The sequence below is a fragment of the Rhodnius prolixus genome, unplaced genomic scaffold (genome assembly GCF_049639745.1).
Source record: "Rhodnius prolixus isolate KJV_2025 unplaced genomic scaffold, Rpr scaffold_2, whole genome shotgun sequence".
NCBI lineage: Eukaryota > Metazoa > Arthropoda > Insecta > Hemiptera > Reduviidae > Rhodnius > Rhodnius prolixus.
Window position 1 is genome coordinate 486,603 of NW_027411592.1, and position 20,230 is coordinate 506,832.

At 34.1% G+C, this 20,230-nt stretch overlaps 2 protein-coding genes across 7 annotated transcripts in view; one reads left to right on the plus strand and one right to left on the minus strand.

Annotated features, from left to right (window-relative positions):
* Nucleotides 1-214: 214 nt before the first annotated feature.
* pins (G-protein-signaling modulator pins) lies at nucleotides 215-16,585 on the plus strand. 4 transcript variants are annotated; one of them, XM_074117157.1, is made up of 14 exons: nucleotides 215-542; nucleotides 1,090-1,175; nucleotides 4,730-4,809; nucleotides 4,889-5,118; nucleotides 5,967-6,102; nucleotides 7,705-7,847; nucleotides 8,472-8,595; nucleotides 8,678-8,793; nucleotides 8,869-9,035; nucleotides 9,115-9,212; nucleotides 9,312-9,503; nucleotides 11,092-11,175; nucleotides 11,256-11,397; nucleotides 11,564-16,585. In XM_074117157.1, exons 3-14 carry the CDS (start codon nucleotides 4,762-4,764, stop codon nucleotides 11,875-11,877), a joined length of 1,794 nt encoding a protein of 597 aa, XP_073973258.1. In that variant the 5' UTR covers nucleotides 215-542; nucleotides 1,090-1,175; nucleotides 4,730-4,761; the 3' UTR covers nucleotides 11,878-16,585. The 4 variants fall into 4 exon arrangements, with proteins under 4 accessions (XP_073973258.1, XP_073973259.1, XP_073973257.1 ...); XM_074117158.1 differs by lacking the exon at nucleotides 1,090-1,175 and having other exon boundaries at nucleotides 215-442; XM_074117156.1 differs by lacking the exon at nucleotides 1,090-1,175 and having other exon boundaries at nucleotides 216-542.
* The window catches only part of LOC141448671 (uncharacterized), a 142,200-nt gene continuing 138,201 nt past the window's right edge, over nucleotides 16,232-20,230 (minus strand). For all 3 annotated transcript variants that reach the window (XR_012455198.1, XR_012455199.1, XR_012455200.1), the window contains exon 7: nucleotides 16,232-20,103. The gene's annotated coding sequence lies outside the window, so the exon portion shown is untranslated. The remainder of the gene's footprint in view (nucleotides 20,104-20,230) is intronic.

The window sequence follows — 20,230 nt, forward strand, 5'->3', positions numbered from 1 at the left end:
CATGTATACAAATATATCTTGATTAAGCATTATACTGTATAAAATTTAAAGATTAAATGTTTGTGGTATATACCCACCATCAGCTATCTGCCACTAAGAAAAGCCAATCGTAGCGTTAGAAGTTTGAATGCGATTACTTCTTAAAAAACGCTTGTACCTGGCGCCAAATTAACCTCTGCTATTATGATTACTGTCATTCTGTTCTAACCTCTTTCTGCATGAATTTTAATTCTTTAATATTCAATGGGATGTTTGGAATTAATCGTCATTGATAAACAAAAACAAAAATTAAATGTGATGCTGCATTCCCTATGATGATTAGTCATAAAAAAAATGCCTATTACCTAAACCCATAGAGCACCCACAGAATTAGAAATTGTTCAGAATCTGGGAGTGTACGAAGTGTACGTCCGTAAGAGGTGTTTGTAACAAACGAAATTAGGTAACGCTGTGTTTAAGATCAAGTATTTTTGTTTTCTGCACTAGTTGTGTATAATACAAATAAATTTGTGCACAATGTAAGAGCTGGAATTAACAGTTTTGTAAGTAGTTTTAACCCCATTTAAATAGGACCATAAAATTGATAGAATATTGCTCTGATAAGATTCAAATTATTTTTCAGAGAAAAAACGTTTCAAAAAATTTTGGGGTATTAGTTTCATTTTTGTTGGGTCTTTTTTCTGCTTTTGTTTTAGTATTCGTACAAATTATTTGTTTTGTATAAATAACCTTAATCCAGAAAAGCATCGTACTTACTTGTAGCATTACTCTTCTACTTGCTATTTCTGAAGCTATTTATTAAAAATGTAGATAATTATTGTTTGAACGATGAAATCTGTACTGTTAGAACAATTTCATTCTTAAAAACTGCGTCTGAGATTCAGATTATCTAGTCTTGAAAGTCCGTAATTTGATTTTTATGAAGGGCAACGCGGCACATTTTATTACTATAATGGTTAATAAACTTGAAGTAATTTTTTATTTCAAAACTGTCATAGGTTCGAGAACCTTCTTTAAACTTTGTCGACTATATTTAATTTATTTATTCCCATAGTAGTGTTCTTTAAGGAGAGTTCTTCTTTTATTTAGGTGGGAATTTTTTAAGGTCCAAGGAAAAATTGTCACTGACATCTATTAATAACATGAGAGAACTCATATACAGTGATATAGTTTCCGTAAGTACAATTTTTACGCATTTATGACCAGTCATTAATGCTTCCAACAGTTTAGTGGATAATTGAAATCTTCCAATTCAATAATAGATCTGCTTTATTAAAATAAATTTATTTTACGATAGTAAAATCTATTGGAATTCAATCATCTTTTTTATTACGCTATTATCTAGCACACTTACTTTCTTACTTCTCGATTATTCAAGAAAGTGGCGTTCTCCATTTTCTGTTTTACTTAGGCCTGTACTGAAAGCGCACAGTTAATGTTTGTAAAATTGTAGCGATGTTACTTTCAAGAACAGAAATATTTTTGTATGCCAAATTGAGGATACTATTAGCGGAAAGTGTACCTGACTTAAGATTGTGATAGTCTAATGTATCTGGTATGAGAGAATCTCTAACCTAACTTACAATTGATTTAAGCACCTCTCTGGCTTCTAAAAATCAGAAGTGAGTTGCTTGCCCTGAATTATGAGTCCCAATTCAATATGCAGAGACCAAGTTCTCTTTTTAATTTACGGGCTAATGAAAACAGCTTTGTTTGTGAATACCCCATCCTAGAAAGGTTTATCGACACATGAATCTTGTAGGTGTTGCGACTGGCGGAAGTTTATTCATTACTTAAGAGTAGGTGTAGGTATATTAGCGAATGGTCCAGCTAACTCTTATATCCACCTCCAGCCAATTATATCAACTAGTACATTATCTCATCTATGAAATCTATGTAGCTCTTTTGTATTTTTTTGCCACTTTTTTTTGTAGTATTGTCACTTTCGAGATTTCCTTCGAGCAGCACAGTTTTATCTAATAGGTATTTTATAAAATTAAAACTGTCCGGTAGGACAGTTGTATAAGGGTTGATCATCAAAAACTGCAGGAAAAAGCGTAACGTTGAAAAACACCCAACTTTGACAATTTTTTTCTCTTTTTCTATAAAAGATAAAATTCCCAAATTTTCTTTATAATGTAGGGCAAACCCTCCTTTATAACTGTAATTTTTTTGCAACAACCTAGATCTGATAGATTTTGAGAAAAAAGTTGCCGAAAATGTGCAAAAACGGCATTTTCAAAAATTGTTGTTGTTCTTGTTCTTCTTGTTGTTGTTGTTGTTGTTGTTGTTGTTGTTGTTACCTTTTTTGTAAACTGCGTAGCGCCTAAACGCGTGAACCGATTTTCATGAATGAGGTGTCATTCGATTCGGAATTTTATGTAGATGTGCCTTTTGGGGGTCTCGTCGCTGTACATCGAATGGGAGAGGAGTTAGCCCCCTTTATGTAAGCCCCCTCCAAAATTATTATTACTATTTACTCTGTAAATCTTGGCCCGATTTTGATAAAATTTGGTAGGATGATAGAGTTAGGGCTCCCCTACATAACATTAAAGCGACGATCTAATCTTACACTTGTTAAGGGGAAGTATAGCAATCGTTTCAAATTATCGACACGTGAACTGATTTTCATGAATAAAGTGTCATTCGAATCGAAATTTTGTACAGATTTGCATTTTAAAAGTCTCGACGCTACGCCTCATAAGGAGGGGAGTTTGCCCCACCCAAGTAAAGCCCTTTCTAAAACTATTATTACCAATATTTCCATAACGCTTAGTCCGATTTTGATAAAATTTAGCACGAAGAAGTGATTAAAGGTCCTCTACGTGGCAGTGAAGTGCCATCATGCTATTACACCTACTAAGAGGAAGTCTTGCAACTGTTAAAATTATCAATGGGTGAACCGATTTACATCAATGAATTGTCGTTCGATTCAAAATCTTTGCCTCTTTGCCTTTTTGGGAGAAGTACTGTATTCGCAGTTTGTTTTTCTTACTCCTCTTAAAAGGAAGTACTGAAATCGCAGTTTAATTTTGCTAGTTACGTACAAATACCTTCCTATTTTATTCAAAACGCTTTCTCAAAAAAATTGTTATTGAGGATGGCAACTATAATCATTCTTTATAAAGATCTCTCCAGTGGTAGTTACAGTTCCGACTTAACACCTTTTCAGGTTATAATGATAGAATTGCTTATTCCAAATTTTAAACAAATCTGTAAAGCAGATATGTAACTTCGCAAAATAGACAAAAATGAAAATCTATCCAAAAGGTACAAAAATCTCCTTAACAAAAACTTACAGTTTTAAAAGTTAAGTATAAGGGTTGATTAAACGCCAAAAGGTACACAAATCAGCTAGTACCCAACATTTCATTCATGCTTAGTTCATATAATTTAAGTAATTTTGCTGCATTAACTTTTCCTTCACATTTTTTAGAATTTATTAGATATCACAGACCCTTATGCTGGCCAGTTCATTCATAATATTATTTTGTTATAATTATGATAAGATGTATATTATATCCGTTTTTAAATAGGTACTTTATTTTAACTCTATTCTTCGGATTTAGCTTTAATTTGCCCTTTATTCTGAGATGTCACATATATACGATATATGCAAAAGTAGAAAAAGACAAAGTTAGAGTCGGCTACTGTTTAAATTTGAATCACGGATTTAAAAGAATATTTCAGTCTTGAATTCGTCTTACCGAAATATTCGTGAGCACAAATAACACACAGTTAATAACAAGTAGATTATTCAACATTATTTATTCATTTCTCAATTGTAATTTAATTTAGACCCCCTAATTTTACTTATAGTAAAATACTGGAATAATTAGATGTCCTAAACGTATGCATTTCTCATTTATTTTATATTACATGTATACAACATTGTGGGAAGAACACCTAGATTGAGAATGTAATTGAAGAAAACCATATTATTTGCGATAAAGCCAGATAATTATTACCTTTAATTATAAACGTTTGGCTACTACATAAAATAACAATTACTTTAATCGAAGAATGAACTTAAACAGACGATTTAAAAAAATAAATAAAATAAAATAAATAAATAAAATAAACAAAATCATTGATGTATGTTGATGTAAGCATTTTTTCAAAAAGTTTTTGAATTTTTTAACCTGTAATTAATAGTTTGATTATTATAGATTAATATTAATAGATATTAAAGTCAATCTACAGTGCTACTTGAACAAATATTTTGTAGATAAATATGGCCAGCATAAGGGTCTGTGATATCTAATAAATTCTAAAAAATGTGAAGGAAAAGTTAATGCAGCAAAATTACTTAAATTATATGAACTAAGCATGAATGAAATGTTGGGTACTAGCTGATTTGTGTACCTTTTGGCGTTTAATCAACCCTTATACTTAACTTTTAAAACTGTAAGTTTTTGTTAAGGAGATATGCTTTAGGCGATGAATAATGTAAATTTGAAATATGTCTCTTGAATTAGTTCTTTTAAATGATTTAAGGCGCGAAAACATCTGGATTATTGGATTATAAGTTATTGGCGCCTGGAGCTATTTTCAGTGCTCTGCCGGGCGTGGATTAGGAATAGCTAGTCCCGCCAATGTATGTACCAATGTACATATGTTAGATAAATAAGAATGAAATGAGATTTCAGTCATTTTCTGATGTAGTTGCACCAATTTATGAGTTTGATAACGAAAAACGTATAATAAAACCATGAACTTTTTGTTTAAGGTATGTTCTGTAGCTATCCATAATTTTCAACTATGTCTTTAAGCGCTAGTGCAGAAAATATTTCAACAGGTGATACACAGGTAGGGTTTACATTTAATACTTGAGGTTAATAATTTTTATGTATTCATTATACTTGATGAAAGGTTTTTTTGTTTGTAGAGCTGTGACAGTGGAAATATGTGCCTGGAACTCGCTCTTGAGGGAGAAAGGTTATGTAAGGCAGGAGATTGTAGGGCCGGTGTAGCATTCTTTCAGGCTGCAATCCAGGCCGGCACCGACGATTTGAGAACACTTTCTGCCATTTACAGCCAACTCGGCAATGCCTACTTTTATTTAGGAGATTACGTCAAGGCCATGCAGTTTCACAAACATGATCTCACTCTTGCAAGGTAATTTTCTTGATGAATGATTTGATGACTGAAAGGAATCCATATGGAATTAGACGAAAACGTTGTTATCCCTAACTTCCGGCTGCCACTCCTTCCTGCAACTTCCAAAAGAGATCCTTATGTCCTTAAACAGTTTTTTTTATTTTTAAAAAATGCCTTTCTAACAAGTCCCGTTACAGAGTAATCTGTACATCGTTGCTAGAACGTCAATTTTGTAGACATGCAGCTATTCGGAAGTGTGATTTTTAAAAAAAGGTTTTATAAATGATGAGCGATGATGCGATGAGCGCAATAATTTTTTGTTTTTAAAATTTAAGAATTAATTACAGCTGAAAAAATCGAGATATTTGGATTTGTGGGAAGGATAAATTGATAAAAGACGGTAGAAAATGTGGATAGATCGGCAGTGCTGGATAATATTGATAATTTTTGCTTCCATGGCCGATTTCGGACTTTTGCCCTTTATCAGAGTACAAATATTAATATGACGTATTAATCATGGATAAAAAAACTAATTGTAAAAAATTATAATGAATGTTTTGTTAGAAATTTAGAGGTAACGTTAACGGTGTTTTACGAGAAAATAAAATGAATAAATAAGAAATTAGTTGAATCCAAGTAATATTAAATATCACTTTTTAAGAACATTTGAAATTTTGCTAATTGCAAACTCGGCTATCTTCCAGGGAAAATTGCCCATTATGGCCAATACGATGGAAACGTAAGGATTTTCTTATCTTAGAGATAGAAATCTATGACAGCTCCTGGTTTTCATTCCAACTTAGGACGACCGCGAGTAAATTTTATTGCATTGCCATGATAATTTAAGATTTTTTTTTTGTTTCCAGGACCATGGGAGACAAATTGGGCGAGGCAAAGTCTAGTGGTAATTTGGGAAACACACTTAAAGTGATGGGCAAGTTCGATGAAGCTATGATCTGCTGCAAACGACACCTTGAAATCTCCAGGGAACTTAAAGATAAGGTACAAGCAGCGCTCTTTTATCTAGAATTAAAGGTACATTGGTATTCTGTAATGAACAACTAAGGGAAGAAAACAACTAAGATCATTCTGTTTGAAACAACTAAGGGAAGAAAACTCTTGTCTCTAAGTTGACTATAAAGCTACTTTCCTAGAAAATAGTTACCAAAATGTAATTAATAGAAATGTATTTTTTTTTTCACCACCATGTAGGCGATGAAACGATATAAAGGGGCGGCGAAAGGCTCAAGTTAAATCTGGGGGCGTTCAATTAAATAAAGGGATTGTGAAAGCAATAGTCCTAAAAAACAAAATTGGAGCCTTTCGTAGCTTAGATCTTATTGAACGCCTGATCAGATCATTATCTTCCGTCATTGTAGGGCTCAATAAAAACAAAAGCATTTTCTTTTAGGGTCAGAATTCATGAGTTTGTTGTTTCTTACTGAAGTCTGTTGTACGTCAAAAAGTGTCTGTTTTGATTCTGGAATACGAGTTTTTACAAAAGAAAGATGACGATTTACGAGGATATTTATTGTATTTAACACAGCGGTTACAAGAGTAGTGTTATCACCAATTACTAGTTTTTGGATGATCTTCAATCAGGGATAAGAAGATATTTTAAAAATAAACACGTCCAAAACATTTTAAATCATTAAAATTATAAGAGAAATGGATAGAATAAATAGCACTAATACCGGATATCAATATTAGTGGCTACGGCAGCAAAAATCTCTGCCCTGAATTAAGTATAAAAGTGATTAAAATATTTTTTTCATTTAATGGAGCATGGATCTTGCGCATTCACAACTCTAGACCAAAAAAGAAGCAGAAAGCAAATAGTTGAATGCTGTGACTTAAGATGAATGCGGATAAAATCGGACTTAGGACCGTCTTGCAGCTGTTTTGCGCAGAATAACATCACTTCACAAAGTTCATCTTTCCCACTTAACTACAATAATTTTTTATTTTTATTATTTCAAGGAGGTTGCATCGACTTAAATGTTATTATGTGCAATTTAAATTCGATTTTGTTATTTCTTGTTTTAAATTTATAATTTTCTGCCGATTTTATTCAATAATTAGAATATTTCACGTTCAAAATATTATAGATTATTGTGTTGATATAATAACAGAGGACGGGAAGTCCCAGCTCCTGTTCTCTGTTCATACACCCTTTCGCGCCGGCAAATCACTTCGAAACGCCTTCATTCCCAAATAAGAAAAGAGGCGCTCAAAGTACTGGCCTTTTAATGCAGCCTAGCTGTCCGAAAAAATGAGAATCTTTTGTTTCCAAGGTCTGTCCTCACATTTACCTCGGTGCAGGTCTTAATAACAAACATTTCAGCTTGTATAACCGTGGGCAAATTTTTTAGGTGATCTTTCAATGAACTTCGCGACTTTACCTTTTAAATTAGTTTCTCCCATGATGACCTTTTGGTCTGTATATGGACAGTCGTAGCCCATTTAGTATTTGGTATCACTTGAGTGTTCAAGAATTTACTTTAAAATGGATTGGTCTCCAATTTCCAATCGTGCTTGTGGGTCGATTTTACCACCTTTGCCTGGCATAAGGACACCAGTTAATTTACACATTTTTCTGTTTAGTTAAGTGAAGGTAGAGCTCTTTACAATTTGGGCAATGTGTACCATGCAAAAGGTAAACATATTGGAAGAGTAGGTCAACAGGATCCCGGAGAATTTCCGGAAGATGTGAGAGAATGCCTGCAACAAGCCGTCTTCTATTACGAGTAAGTAAATTTAAAACATTTTAATTCCCTGTTACTGAAAGTGTTAAAGAAACTCTTACCTATGTCTTTTTTTTCGTTGTTTTAATACTCATTGTACTGGTTTCTGTAATGTAATTTATGTAAATAGTTGGAATTAAATAAACACATTATTATTATTATTATTACTCATTGTACTAGTTGGCTGAATCGTTGGATTTTTCCGAAACAACGAACTTAACGAAAATTGTGCGTCTTGGCACCAGCCAGCGTTACACCAAGTATTGCAAAAACGGCTAAACTTTATATTTTTTCATCAGTTTGTTTTATTTTTAATAAAATCTCCGGTCCAAATTAGAAACTTCCTTATTCGCGATGTTCCACGACTATAAAGATCAACGGCTTAAGTCCTTCTCATTTGGGATGTTCGTACAAGTCCTCTTATTCTAACCAAGGCACGACAAGTAATTGTAACAGGAGTCATAGCCTCCTAGAATAACTTCCGTCAGTTTACTAAGCCGAGGCCAATCATAATGCAGATTAATCTTTTGAGAGAACCAGGTGTTCTGTTTTGTCTAATTTGGCTTCATTTAAATAATCACAAATGGTGGAAGTTAGGTGAAAATAAATATTTGTTTCTTAATTTAGGGAAAACTTGAAACTGATGCGAGAAATTAATGACACAGCCGCCCAGGGAAGAGCTTGTGGAAACCTCGGCAACACTTACTACCTGTTGGGTGACTTCCAGCAGGCTATCCAGTACCACCAGGAAGTACGAATTTAGCCGTAATCAATTATTTTATTTTGGCCGATTATCGTTGTTTTTATTTAATTTAGTTTCTTTTATTTCACAGCGTTTAAAAATAGCGCGGGAATTTGGGGATAAAGCAGCAGAAAGGAGAGCTTACAGCAATTTAGGTAACTCGCATATTTTCCTCGGCGAATTCGAGAAAGCTGCGGAACATTACAAGTGAGTTAAGAAAATATTCTAATGAGTTTTCCTTATTTGTACTCTACAACCATCTGAAATAATTCTCCTCAATAGGCGAACTCTGGTATTGGCTCAAGAACTTTGTGACAAAGCTATAGAAGCCCAAGCCTGCTATAGTCTAGGCAATACTTATACTCTCCTCAGAGATTATCCTACAGCCATCGATTATCACCTGAGACATTTGCACATTGCCCAGAATTTGATGGACAGAATAGGCGAAGGTAAGTAATTTTGTAAGTTTTTTGTTGTTCCTCTTAAAAATAAGTTTTGCGGTTATATAATGTATTCGAAATGTTTTAGGTCGCGCTTGTTGGAGTTTAGGAAATGCACACTCTGCTATGGGAAATCACGAAAAAGCTCTACACTATGCTACCAGACATTTAGAAATATCTAAAGAAGTAAGTACATTATTTAGAATAACATTTCAGTTAGAAGATTGCAGATTTTCAGAGGAAAGTAACAATTGATGAATGAATAACGTTCTTATAATGATGCAGGTAGGTGATACCGTGGGGCAGGCTACCGCTCAGATGAATATCAGTGATTTGAGAAAGGCGTTGGGACTGCCCGAGGGGGAACTGTCTCCAGACAGTCTGCAGCTGGTCAGCAGTTTTGGGAATCAAACTTCACCGGCTCTGCGCAGATACAGGGTGAGAAGGGCGAGCATGCATCATCTCGATATCATTAAGGTTGGCAACGCATGCGCTGCACTCTGCACTCCGCTATACAACCTCATTTTATATTTTGTTAAATTCAAGTTTGTGGTGTTTAGTAACACTAAATGTGTACCTTTCAATTGATGCCCCTTCTAAGGACTTAGCGGGAAGATGAAAAAGTGGAGAGCGGATGCCAACAAGTTCCTTGACGCGTAGTTAGTACAAGAGGGGAGTTTGGTTGTTTCGTTTTCTAATTTTAGTTTCCGCTGGATTTACTAGTTGAGAGGTCACTTGAAAGCGACAAAAATTATTTTAACGCATGATGAGTATGTGGGGTGTAAAAGTAGATTATTACCTAAACTTGCGTTATGTAAAGAAAGTTTGTGTTCTAAGCAAATATTTTTGAGCCAAAAAATTTGTGTCCACACAGATGGCATACATATGGTATCAATGCATGTCCGGCCAAATAGCGCTAAGGAAGTTGGAAGGTATTGCGATCGTGTACAAATTTTGAAATATCCATAATATTAGAGGCCTACTCAATCCGAATGAGAGTTTTTTGTAATAATTTTTGTCAAGCTTCGCTGCATGACATCATGTTATTGCTGATGTACATAACTGTTTAGACTTGTTGTATCTAATGGTCTTGCTAATTGCAAGTTATAATGTACTTTTGATTTTGATTATGTAGTAGTTGAATTGTATACCTATATAAACGTGTGTACCTGGTTCACAAATATTGCAAAATGATATAAAACTACGATTTAAAGTAAGTTCCATCAATGATGACTACAGTTGGTGCAAATAACCTAGAAGTAAATGCGCTTACCGAAACCATAAAATAAATTTATTATTTGAATAAACAATTTATACAGTAATAAAATAATTTGACCAGCGAAGGGCAGCAAACTGTGGTTTACGACCTTAAAAGACTGTCGTCTTCCGAAAATTTCGAAAATGTAACAGCCTAATCTAAGCCATCTCAGTTCTGATTTTCTTATGTTTGGTTGTGTAGAGTAGACTGGCCATCCTTCTTTTTTTTCCTTTGTAATACATTCTTAAATAAATGAACTCCTCACTAGACATGGTGTATCGCCCCACAGATGACTTGGCACCACCACTAGGGTTAGGTAACTGTATCGAATCATTTTAATTGGTAAGAGATATACCAAACGACGTTATTCAAGGTAATTAATCTCTTCTCATGGACATCCTTTGTTTTGGTGAAGACTCAAACTTGTAACTTGTTGGTTAGAGCAGTTTCTTGGCCCGTAGTCTACACAACACTGTAGTCCATGTTACACCTAAACGACCTTAAAAAAGAATTCCTTTTTTTATTACCCCTCCCCCCACTATTTAATTGTAACCTAACCTAAATTTGATTTCTTATTCAGCAGTCTTGTTGAAATTCTGTAGTAGATCTATGTTCTGCATGCTTTTTTTGTTATGTCTCAAATTAGTTGGTGTAGCAGGAGGAGATTGGTTGCTTAGAGAAATGAGTATGTTTTCCCTAATTTATGTGGTAATTTCAAGTTTAGAGTAGAAAGTTAGTTTTTTTTAATATTCAGGAGTATTTCTTATTTCAAATCTATATTATTAATTTTATGTTGTTTTACTACAGTTGACTCCTGATGCAAAAGCCAGAAATAACGCCGAAGCAGCTTTGCAACACACTCCTGTACCTGTCCAGCACACTGATCAATCGGTAATTCAGTGTTTAATTTGGTTGCTATTTTGTTTAAATAAGGTGTAGAGATTAAAATGTCAATAATATCGCAATTTTAGGGAGATGATGAAGATTCGTTTTTCGACCTTCTGTCAAGGTTCCAATCCGAGAGAATGGATGATCAGCGCTGTTCCCTCTCCGTTACGTCTGAGAATAAAGAGAATTGTAATTCAAACACACCGGCTCATAACAGCGTTAATGGTAATTTATTTGAATGAAACGCACATTCTATTCAGTTTATAATTTTTAGCTGATTTTTTTATTTTCTTTGTCTTGAACGTAAGTTTTGAGCAATTAGCCTCTGTGTGTGTGTGTGTATATTCAATAAGATGGAGAGCAATTACCAACTAGATTGTTAATGTTGCAGGTGAAGGCCAAGACGAATTGCTTGATTTGATAGTGGGTATGCAGAGTAAACGAATGGACGAACAGAGAGTCGCACTGCCACACCTGCCTGGACTCTGTCCTCCTGCAGCCGGCGGCCCAGATGACAGTTTCCTCGAGATGTTGATGAGATGTCAAGGCGAGCGTCTGGAAGATCAGCGTAGTAGTTTACCCAGTTCACTGGGCGACCAACCCGGCTCTACCGTGCCCGATGAAGACTTTTTCTCCCTTATAATGAGACTACAGTCAGGAAGGATGGAAGACCAACGGGCAACCGTACCAAATCCCCTCAAGTAGCATCGTTCTTTTTTAGCCACCTTATTACGACCAACGCAGCCTGCCTGGCGCGATAGGGTGTTCCTTTTTATCACATTTTTACAAAATACGAGTCCCCCTTTTAATTGAAAAAAAAAAAAATTAATTGCAATTCTCTCATTCCAAAATGAAATTTCTCCGATTTTAACCGATCATTTATTCGAGATATTTAACTTTATAAATGAATTTTTCTCAGCGAGAAGTAATAAATGTCGCTATTTTTTGCGAACTATTACTTTTTAAGAATTGTCAAGCGATACGACACTGGGCTGCACAATGTAGAGGGTGGATGTCACTTTCTCAAGACAATATTTTCTAGCGTGTGCCCCTTTTAAAGATGACCAATTTTTGATAGAGATGTGTAAGTTGTTTCCTAGTGTAGACGTGGTGCTAGAAGAACTCTGGTAAGGTGCCGAGTGAATGACTCTTATACTAAGGCTATAATTCTAGGCCATCTTGATACAAAACCGTTTAAAAAAAATCTCTTTAAATCTTAGTTTCTTGATTTAAAATTTGTTTTTAATGGTACGATTTGTTGTATGAATATAATTAGATTTTCTTTACAAATTCTGAGGATTGTGGCCTGAATAAAAATTACAGATTTGTGCCAATATTTGTTATTGTCATCAGGGCAAAAGTACGTATTGAAACTATATATCATGGATTTCTCATCATTCCAATGAATTATATAGTTAGTAATGTTCTTTCTTCAATTCCTTTATTATTTGATTAGTTTCTAGTTTTAATTAATTATTTTGAAGTCTATGAAGTTATTTTCCGCAATTTTTAAAACTCTTTTATCTGAAAAACTATCATACTGCATAGCATGAAAACATTTCTACTAATATAGCATTTATTTTTGCTGGTTAAAGTTTTTTTGATGATGGTGAAAATGATGTTATACGGTGAAATATCCGAAACAATAAATAATATTTTTAAAGCAGCCAATAATGTGCTACTGCCGTATATGTAAAAACCGTAGGAAACATCGATATGCAAATAGATCTTTATGTTAATATGAGTAAGGAATTTTTTGATAGTTATTTTTCTGTTAACGCTTTTTCCTTGATTTCTAAATCTTAAAATAAATCGTTTCACGTAAAAATCTCTGGCTTCCTTCAAAACAGCAAGTGACTTTAAAGCAGTTTTCGCGACCAAACGTCTACAATGTGTTATCTGTAACTGTTATTTCTAAGGTAAAGAATGAAAATAAAGTTTTCGTTTGTAGTTACTATTTGCGTGTCGGAATGTTGGGTTGGATACCTATATTTGGAGTTACCATTGCAAGCAGATGAAATCTATGGTTAATGTTTTGATAAAAGTTTAGCAGAGTGAGAACTTCAAGTCTGCCCACATCCCTATTGTTACTTCTTATTTTATTCTTCCAAATTAAATTTTTCTTTCATTCTATTCTACTTTCTCGTGTTGTAAAGGAGAGAGCAATTTCACTTTATTACTTCTGCAGTATTCTAGTGTAAAAGTTGTTAGTTTTATGGTTTTTGTTTTTTACCACTATTTTATAGTACATTACTTCTCTTGGGAGGAGGTCAATCAACTGAACTCTTGATTAGGTCAATATTTTAAATAATTTAATCATTACTTCTGAGCTAAAAAAATTATATTTTGAAAGAATTCAACAGGGGGCTAAAACTTGGAATTTTATTTGCTAATAGTATTACACAGAGATCTATTTAATATAGTTAAAGAAAGAGGCGCCACGGTAACGGAGAGAGACGAGACCCAAAAAGCAAATATGTATTGTAGTTCTTGGTTCGATCCCGATCTTGGTCTTGGATTTAATTTAATGGTTAGTAAGAGAAATTTTAATAAAGTAAGTTTGCTAGTCGGCTACGTCCGCGACACCTAATTTGGTAGTTGGACGTAAAGCCCGCCTAAAAAGTAGGCATTAACTTTTAATGTAATCTGCCGTATTATTTTCTGAAATGCAATTTTCTAGAGATCTACTGGAAAATAATGTTCAAAACCGATGGTTCATTCACGAACCCATACAGTTCTCATTTGTATGTAGGTGAGAGGTTATCGGTGGGCTTTTATTGTACAAGAAGTATTACCGGCCAAGATTAAGTTTTCTGGCTATCTTCTCACAGTTTGGCCATACTTCGGACAAATCTTCATCGAAGTTAGATCATGGATTGACCACGGATACTGAACCTTCAAAGAGTCTAATAAAAAAGCGTTTTCTAGTCACCGCTCATGTGGCTTAGATGAACCGTCAATAGAAACATGGATCCAATTGTGTTCTGAATATGTTTTGTATATGGACTGAAGAACAACTGTCAGACCAACGGCCAAGCAAACCATATTCTTAGCTTGAAGTCGTGTAACCCTTTGGTTTTTTCCACTTTTTCTTTAGTCTTTCTCTTTAGTAGAGATCTTTGCCTTTAATTGTGTTAATGTTTCAAAATGTACACGTTTGTGTAACTTGAAGTGAATAAATTTCTCGAAATTTTGTTCAAAAATTGAAATTAGTTGTTTGACGACCTCTTTTGAAGAAATGAAACTATAAATACACGTATTGGTTGTTTCAAATACAAAACCCCATTCGAACGCATTCTTTCGCCATTCAAGCAAAAACGTGGCATTCACTGTAAATTAAATGCTGGTTATAATATTTTTTCTCTTTCTGTAAGTATGCGAAAACGTTCTTTGTTAGTGAACTGAGTCGCTACAGAAAGTAACATTTCGAAATTCCCAGTGTGAAAGTAAAAGTGTCGTGTGTGTGAATACTTGTAACAATAGCAAAAAATCAGAAGAAATTTTCCCGAACGTGGTTCGTTCGATTTTCTTTAAATTTAGAATGTCAGCAGCACACATGTTACTCAAATCAATTTTATTAGAAACTTTAATATGAGTTAATGTTCAATTGTGAAGGATTAGATGATGTCTGGAAGATCTCTGAGACCTTTGTTATTACTGCCCAACCAAGGGCCGGCTCTAAGCATACAGACGCTTGATGAACTGTGATTGCAAAGCACAAAGAAGGTCCACCAGATTTACTTTCGTTTACAATTATTGTTTTTCATTGAATTCATTTTCTACTCTTGTGGTAACGTCATCATTAGTGCATTCATTGTATTAGAAACCAACAATATGCACTTAGCACTAGCTATGCGCTATCGCCCGCATTCAATACTTGGCTGGCCATTATAATTGAATAGTTTATTTCACATATTGTAATTAAAATATATTTAGAGGTACTATCCCCTGGAATACGGCTTAAGCCAAGATTAGTGTATCTTGAATTCATATTAAATAAATACAATGAAGGCACTATATTATTAGTGTACTATGTGTACAAATTGTAATTAATGAAATAATATTTATTTTTATAGATAAATATATTAGTATTCCTATAAAAAGTTTATTTTTCCAATAAAATGCCTAATTTATATTTTTTCTATAAATAAATTTATTATTAAAAACACCTTTAGAAATTTAAAATTTCGTTTTATCTCGGAAAAATTCCAGTAGATATTTATAAAAGTACAAGATATACCTTCCGTTAGTTGTTAAATGTTAAAAATTAAGAAACTTGTCTTTTCTGGTAGAGTTACATTTGTGTCAAATCCAGTTAATTAGATTCGATGTAAGTAAATCGTCTCTTTGTGCCAAAGTTAGAATTTCAAATTGAATAAAAAAGTTTGTTTTTTAATGAAAACTATTTCCGTTTGTATATAAGCGGGTCATTTCTTTAGCTAACTATGGAATACAAGTTAATTATTGTTAGAATGTTTCTGACTGAATACACCAAAATGGTGCTCAAAAACAGATAACTTTAATTATTACAAAAAAAAAATGTTATAAAGATGGCGGCCAGCCTGCCAATCAATATTTAGATCAGTGTTCTTCAACCTTGGTTTCTTGGGCTGTGCAAGTCCGTGGAAATTTCAGTTTAGGGGCGGAATTGGCGTGTATATTATTCATCAAATTAATCTGCAGAATATATTCCATAAGAATGCAGTAAAAATATACTTATTGTAATTAGTTCTAAAGTTATAAACATATGCATGTAAATAACAATCGAAGGCAAAACCATATTTATGTGCAGTTTTAATCCTGTTACAATCCATGTTTGTTAAAATGTAATACGCTGCAGATTAAATAAGCCGTAAATAGTAATTTTTTTCTACTTTGCATGCCCTTATATTACATTCCCAGTCTGATGTACATATTTCACAGAGATTATCTGTGATGTTCAGATTTGTGTCTGGTGTAGAAAAATATTGTAAGTGCTTATAAGTGAGAAGTAATAATCTGCAGAAAGAAAGCAACCCATTGCATTTCACAATAGCTAGAGAATTATGGTTATATTTACCATATTGGCGTGCGTCACCTCTAAACAGTTTGTGTGAAAGATGGCTTATCCACAGGTCCGCAGGATGAAAAGGTTGAAGAATGCTAGTTTACCTCTTGCGTTATAAGCAAGATAAAGTTTTAACCTCCTGAGCACTTCTCCTGTGCAATCTTACTGTCTATATTTGTTAATAAACCAAAGATGTCAAAGTGAAAGCATGCCAACTAAACCATACTTATAACTCGAACTCTACAAAGGATTAAACAATATCAACAGAAACTTGTATGAGTGATAATTTCAGCCTGTAATTCACATTCAACTTGGTAGCTTTACTAAAATTGTATTATTATAAATATAACCTTAACAACAAGAAAACTATTTTTATTTGGTAAAAAAAAACCTGCCAAATTTATTTCCTTAGCAACTAGAGCGAAAATCTTTGACTACAACGGGGTTCAAGAGCGAGGCTAAAGTTTGGAAAAGTGACGCCCTGACATAAAGTATAAACTAATAATCGAATGGCGGCTCCAGTTTAGGTTTCACGGTTATACTACTCTCTAGAGGTACCTAAAACAGGTAACTTGACTTTCTATGCAGACAAAGAGGTTTTCATAAAAAATAAAATACGGTCGCCATAAGTATTTACTTTAAAGTTGGCCTTCGATGTAGTTTGAAAGGCAAAATAGTGGTTAAAGTGATTCATCTAGAAACTTGGAAAATTTACATCTCTCCAGCATCATCTCCAGAAATGGCCGTTATGCGAGGATATGGTGTGAGAGTTTATTTTAATGGCGCGCTGGAAAGGAAGTGAATGCTCTCTGGATTAAAAAGCGGGGGGGAGATCATTGAAGCGATTAGCGACTGTTAACGAAACCATCTTTTGCCAAATAAATTGAGAACAACCAGAATTTTATTGAGTGAATTATTAAATGATAAGTGGGGAAGAAAGATTACTGCCAGTTTCAATAATGGTTTGGCTGCTTTATTGTTAAGCTTACCACAAAGGCTCTAGGTCTTACTTTACACACATTACAGAAACATATGTGGGGAACGGATTCGTATGTATTTACATATTTTTTTCTAGGCAATTTACAGACGTTTTTCAACTAGAAGTATTCATACTGACACTTTTTAAGCCGTTTGAGTCTACTTTTATTTCACATATTTCCACATATTTGGATGTTATCGCATATTTATACATATTTGATCAAAATAAGTAAATATTTCTACATATTTAATCAAAATATGTACATATTGTTCATTTTGGGCATATTTTCATAATTGGGAGGTGGTTGACAGGAACTGTGAACCACAGACTGTAGGGCTGTGAATCACAGTGGGTACAATGGTTATTGTAATTTACACAGAATGCTGCTAAACAGTGACGGGCACTTGTTAGTTCTTTGAAGTTGTCTGTTCTTTCAGCTCGTTCGTTGAAGTGTCCAATTCATTTCGTTCGGTCACTTAGTGTATTATTTTTTGGGTGAAATGCCACGAACATCGGCCTCAAACAAACAACTGGTTGCTAAATATCTTCGCGAGTTTCCAGCAGAACTTTTTCGAAGTGATGGAGACATTTTGTACTGCACAGCTTGTGACAAGCGCGTTTCTTGCTCTCAACGTTCCCAAGTCACCCAACATATTGCCACCGGATCGCACATAGAGAATAAAAACAGAAAGAAAGAGAGGACGTGCTATCAAGCCTTCCTTACATCTCCATCATCAAGTAAGTCTACTCTGAGTACAGATCTGTGTCGGGCTTTGGTTAGAGCAGATATCCCTTTCCACAAACTTAAAAATCCTCATTTCAAAGGATTCTTAGAGACCTATATTGGGAAAAAAATGCCTGACGAGAGCACTCTGCGGAAAAACTACCTGGAAGATATCTATAAAGATACACTAACCAAAATTCGAGAACATATCAAAGATGGACCGTTTTGGGTGTCAATTGATGAAACCACTGACGTTGAGGGCAGGTATATTGCCAATGCAGTTATTGGAAAACTTGACAGTGATGCTGATGTGGATTCAAAGCCATTCCTTTTGAACTGTGAGGTTCTCGAAAAATGCAATCATTCCACCATTTCACGATTCTTCGATGCCTCAATGCATATCCTATGGCCCAGTGGAGTTTTGAACGAAAAAGTTCTTTTGTTTCTCTCTGATGCTGCCCCAAACATCAACATGGTCACGGCTGGGCAATCTATTCAGGTATTTTATTCTAAGATAATTCATGTGACGTGTATTGCTCATGCCTTGCATCGAGTAGCAGAAACTGTCCGATCTTTGTTCAGTGACGTAGATTCCTTAATCTCCTCGGTTAAAAAAGTGTTCTTAAAAGCACCAAGTCGCATTAAAATTCTAAAAGATCTCTATCCAGACTTGTGCCTTCCACCAGAACCAATATTGACAAGATGGGGTACTTGGCTGGAAGCAGCTCAGTATTACTATGAAAACTACAATAAAATCAAGAATGTCCTTTCACATCTCGAAGACGAAGCAGTAGCGATAAATACAGCCAAGTCTTTATTCGTGAAACCTAATTTAAGGAACGACCTTGCATTCATTTCAGACAATTGCGTATTTCTTGCACAAGCCATTACCCAACTTGAGTCCCAAAATGTTCCACTGACAGAAAACGTGTCCAACGTTAAAAAAGTCATCGAAAAGGTGGAAGGAATACCTGGGAGTAAGGGAGATCTGATCAGATCAAAACTGGTAGAAGTACTGAGCAAGAACAAAGGGTGGGAGACCATCTGCCAGATTTCTGATATTATCAGTGGAACAGAAGTCACCTCAGAACATCGTGTACCCTTTACAACCAACGAGATAACTTCTTTCAGCAAGGCACCTATAACATCTGTAGATGTTGAACGACCTTTTACTCGTTACAAGTCCATCTTACGCCCAGATCGTCGTCACTTTACGTTCCAACATTTGAAATTTCATGTGGTTGCAAACAATTTCGAAGAGTGAAGTTTTCAAAATTGAAAATTTAACATCTTTTTATAAATAGTAAAAATGTTCTTTGTTGTATAAATCATTATAACTTGTATAAACAAATTATTTTGTTCCTAATAAATTATAAATTGTAAAAATGTTCTTTTCTTGTATAAATAATTATAAATTGCCCCCCCCCAAAATCCATTTTCATAAAAAAATGTCCATTTTACTTAAATATTCCAGAAAATATTTTAAGAAAATCACACATTTTCCACATAATTGACGAAAATAAATGCATATTTTAATTAAATATTTAATTAAATACATAAAAATCCGTTCCTTAAACATAAGATTACAACGTTCCAAGATCAGATAATATATAAAGATATATTTATGATGTAAAACATAAATTATATTAAAGCTAAAAAATAAACAATTGTTAATAGATTTTTAATCAATTACCGTTCGAGTTGGACAAATCTTTATTAACTGCTGTAGGACTAACTGGTTTTTATTAAGATATGCTGTTTAGTGTCTAGAAGCCAATGGTTATTACTTCTTTACTAATGCCAAGTTTTGGATGTACAAACATTTTCTGCTACTGGCGACTAGCTGTTCGAGTAAGATTCTGCTGCCACTGGAACTATGGCCTTTTTACCAATCTTGCTCGGGATATTTTCTTCGGGCCTAAAGGATGTAGGAAGATAGAAAACGTTTTCGTCAGCAAATGCAGAATAAGGCAGCAGCCATCAGACAACAGAAGCAATTGGTAACGAGCCATCCTGTTCCAATAAAAGTTTAGTTTGAACTTCCTCAGATTTTTTATTCAGCCAGTGTTTACATCCGGTACAAACTCACACTTCATTTTTTGATGAAAAAAAAATGAATCGCCATGTTATTTTCCTTCCTTAGCAATTACATCGCTAGTATTCCAATTCAGTCAATATGATCTAAAAAGATAATAATTAAGAATAATATTAATAAGGAATATATTTTTGTAATGCGATATCATTGGAAAATAGAGTAGCCGTACTAAGTGTCTGCTAAATAAGAAGTTAAAGAAATGGCTGTTTGGCA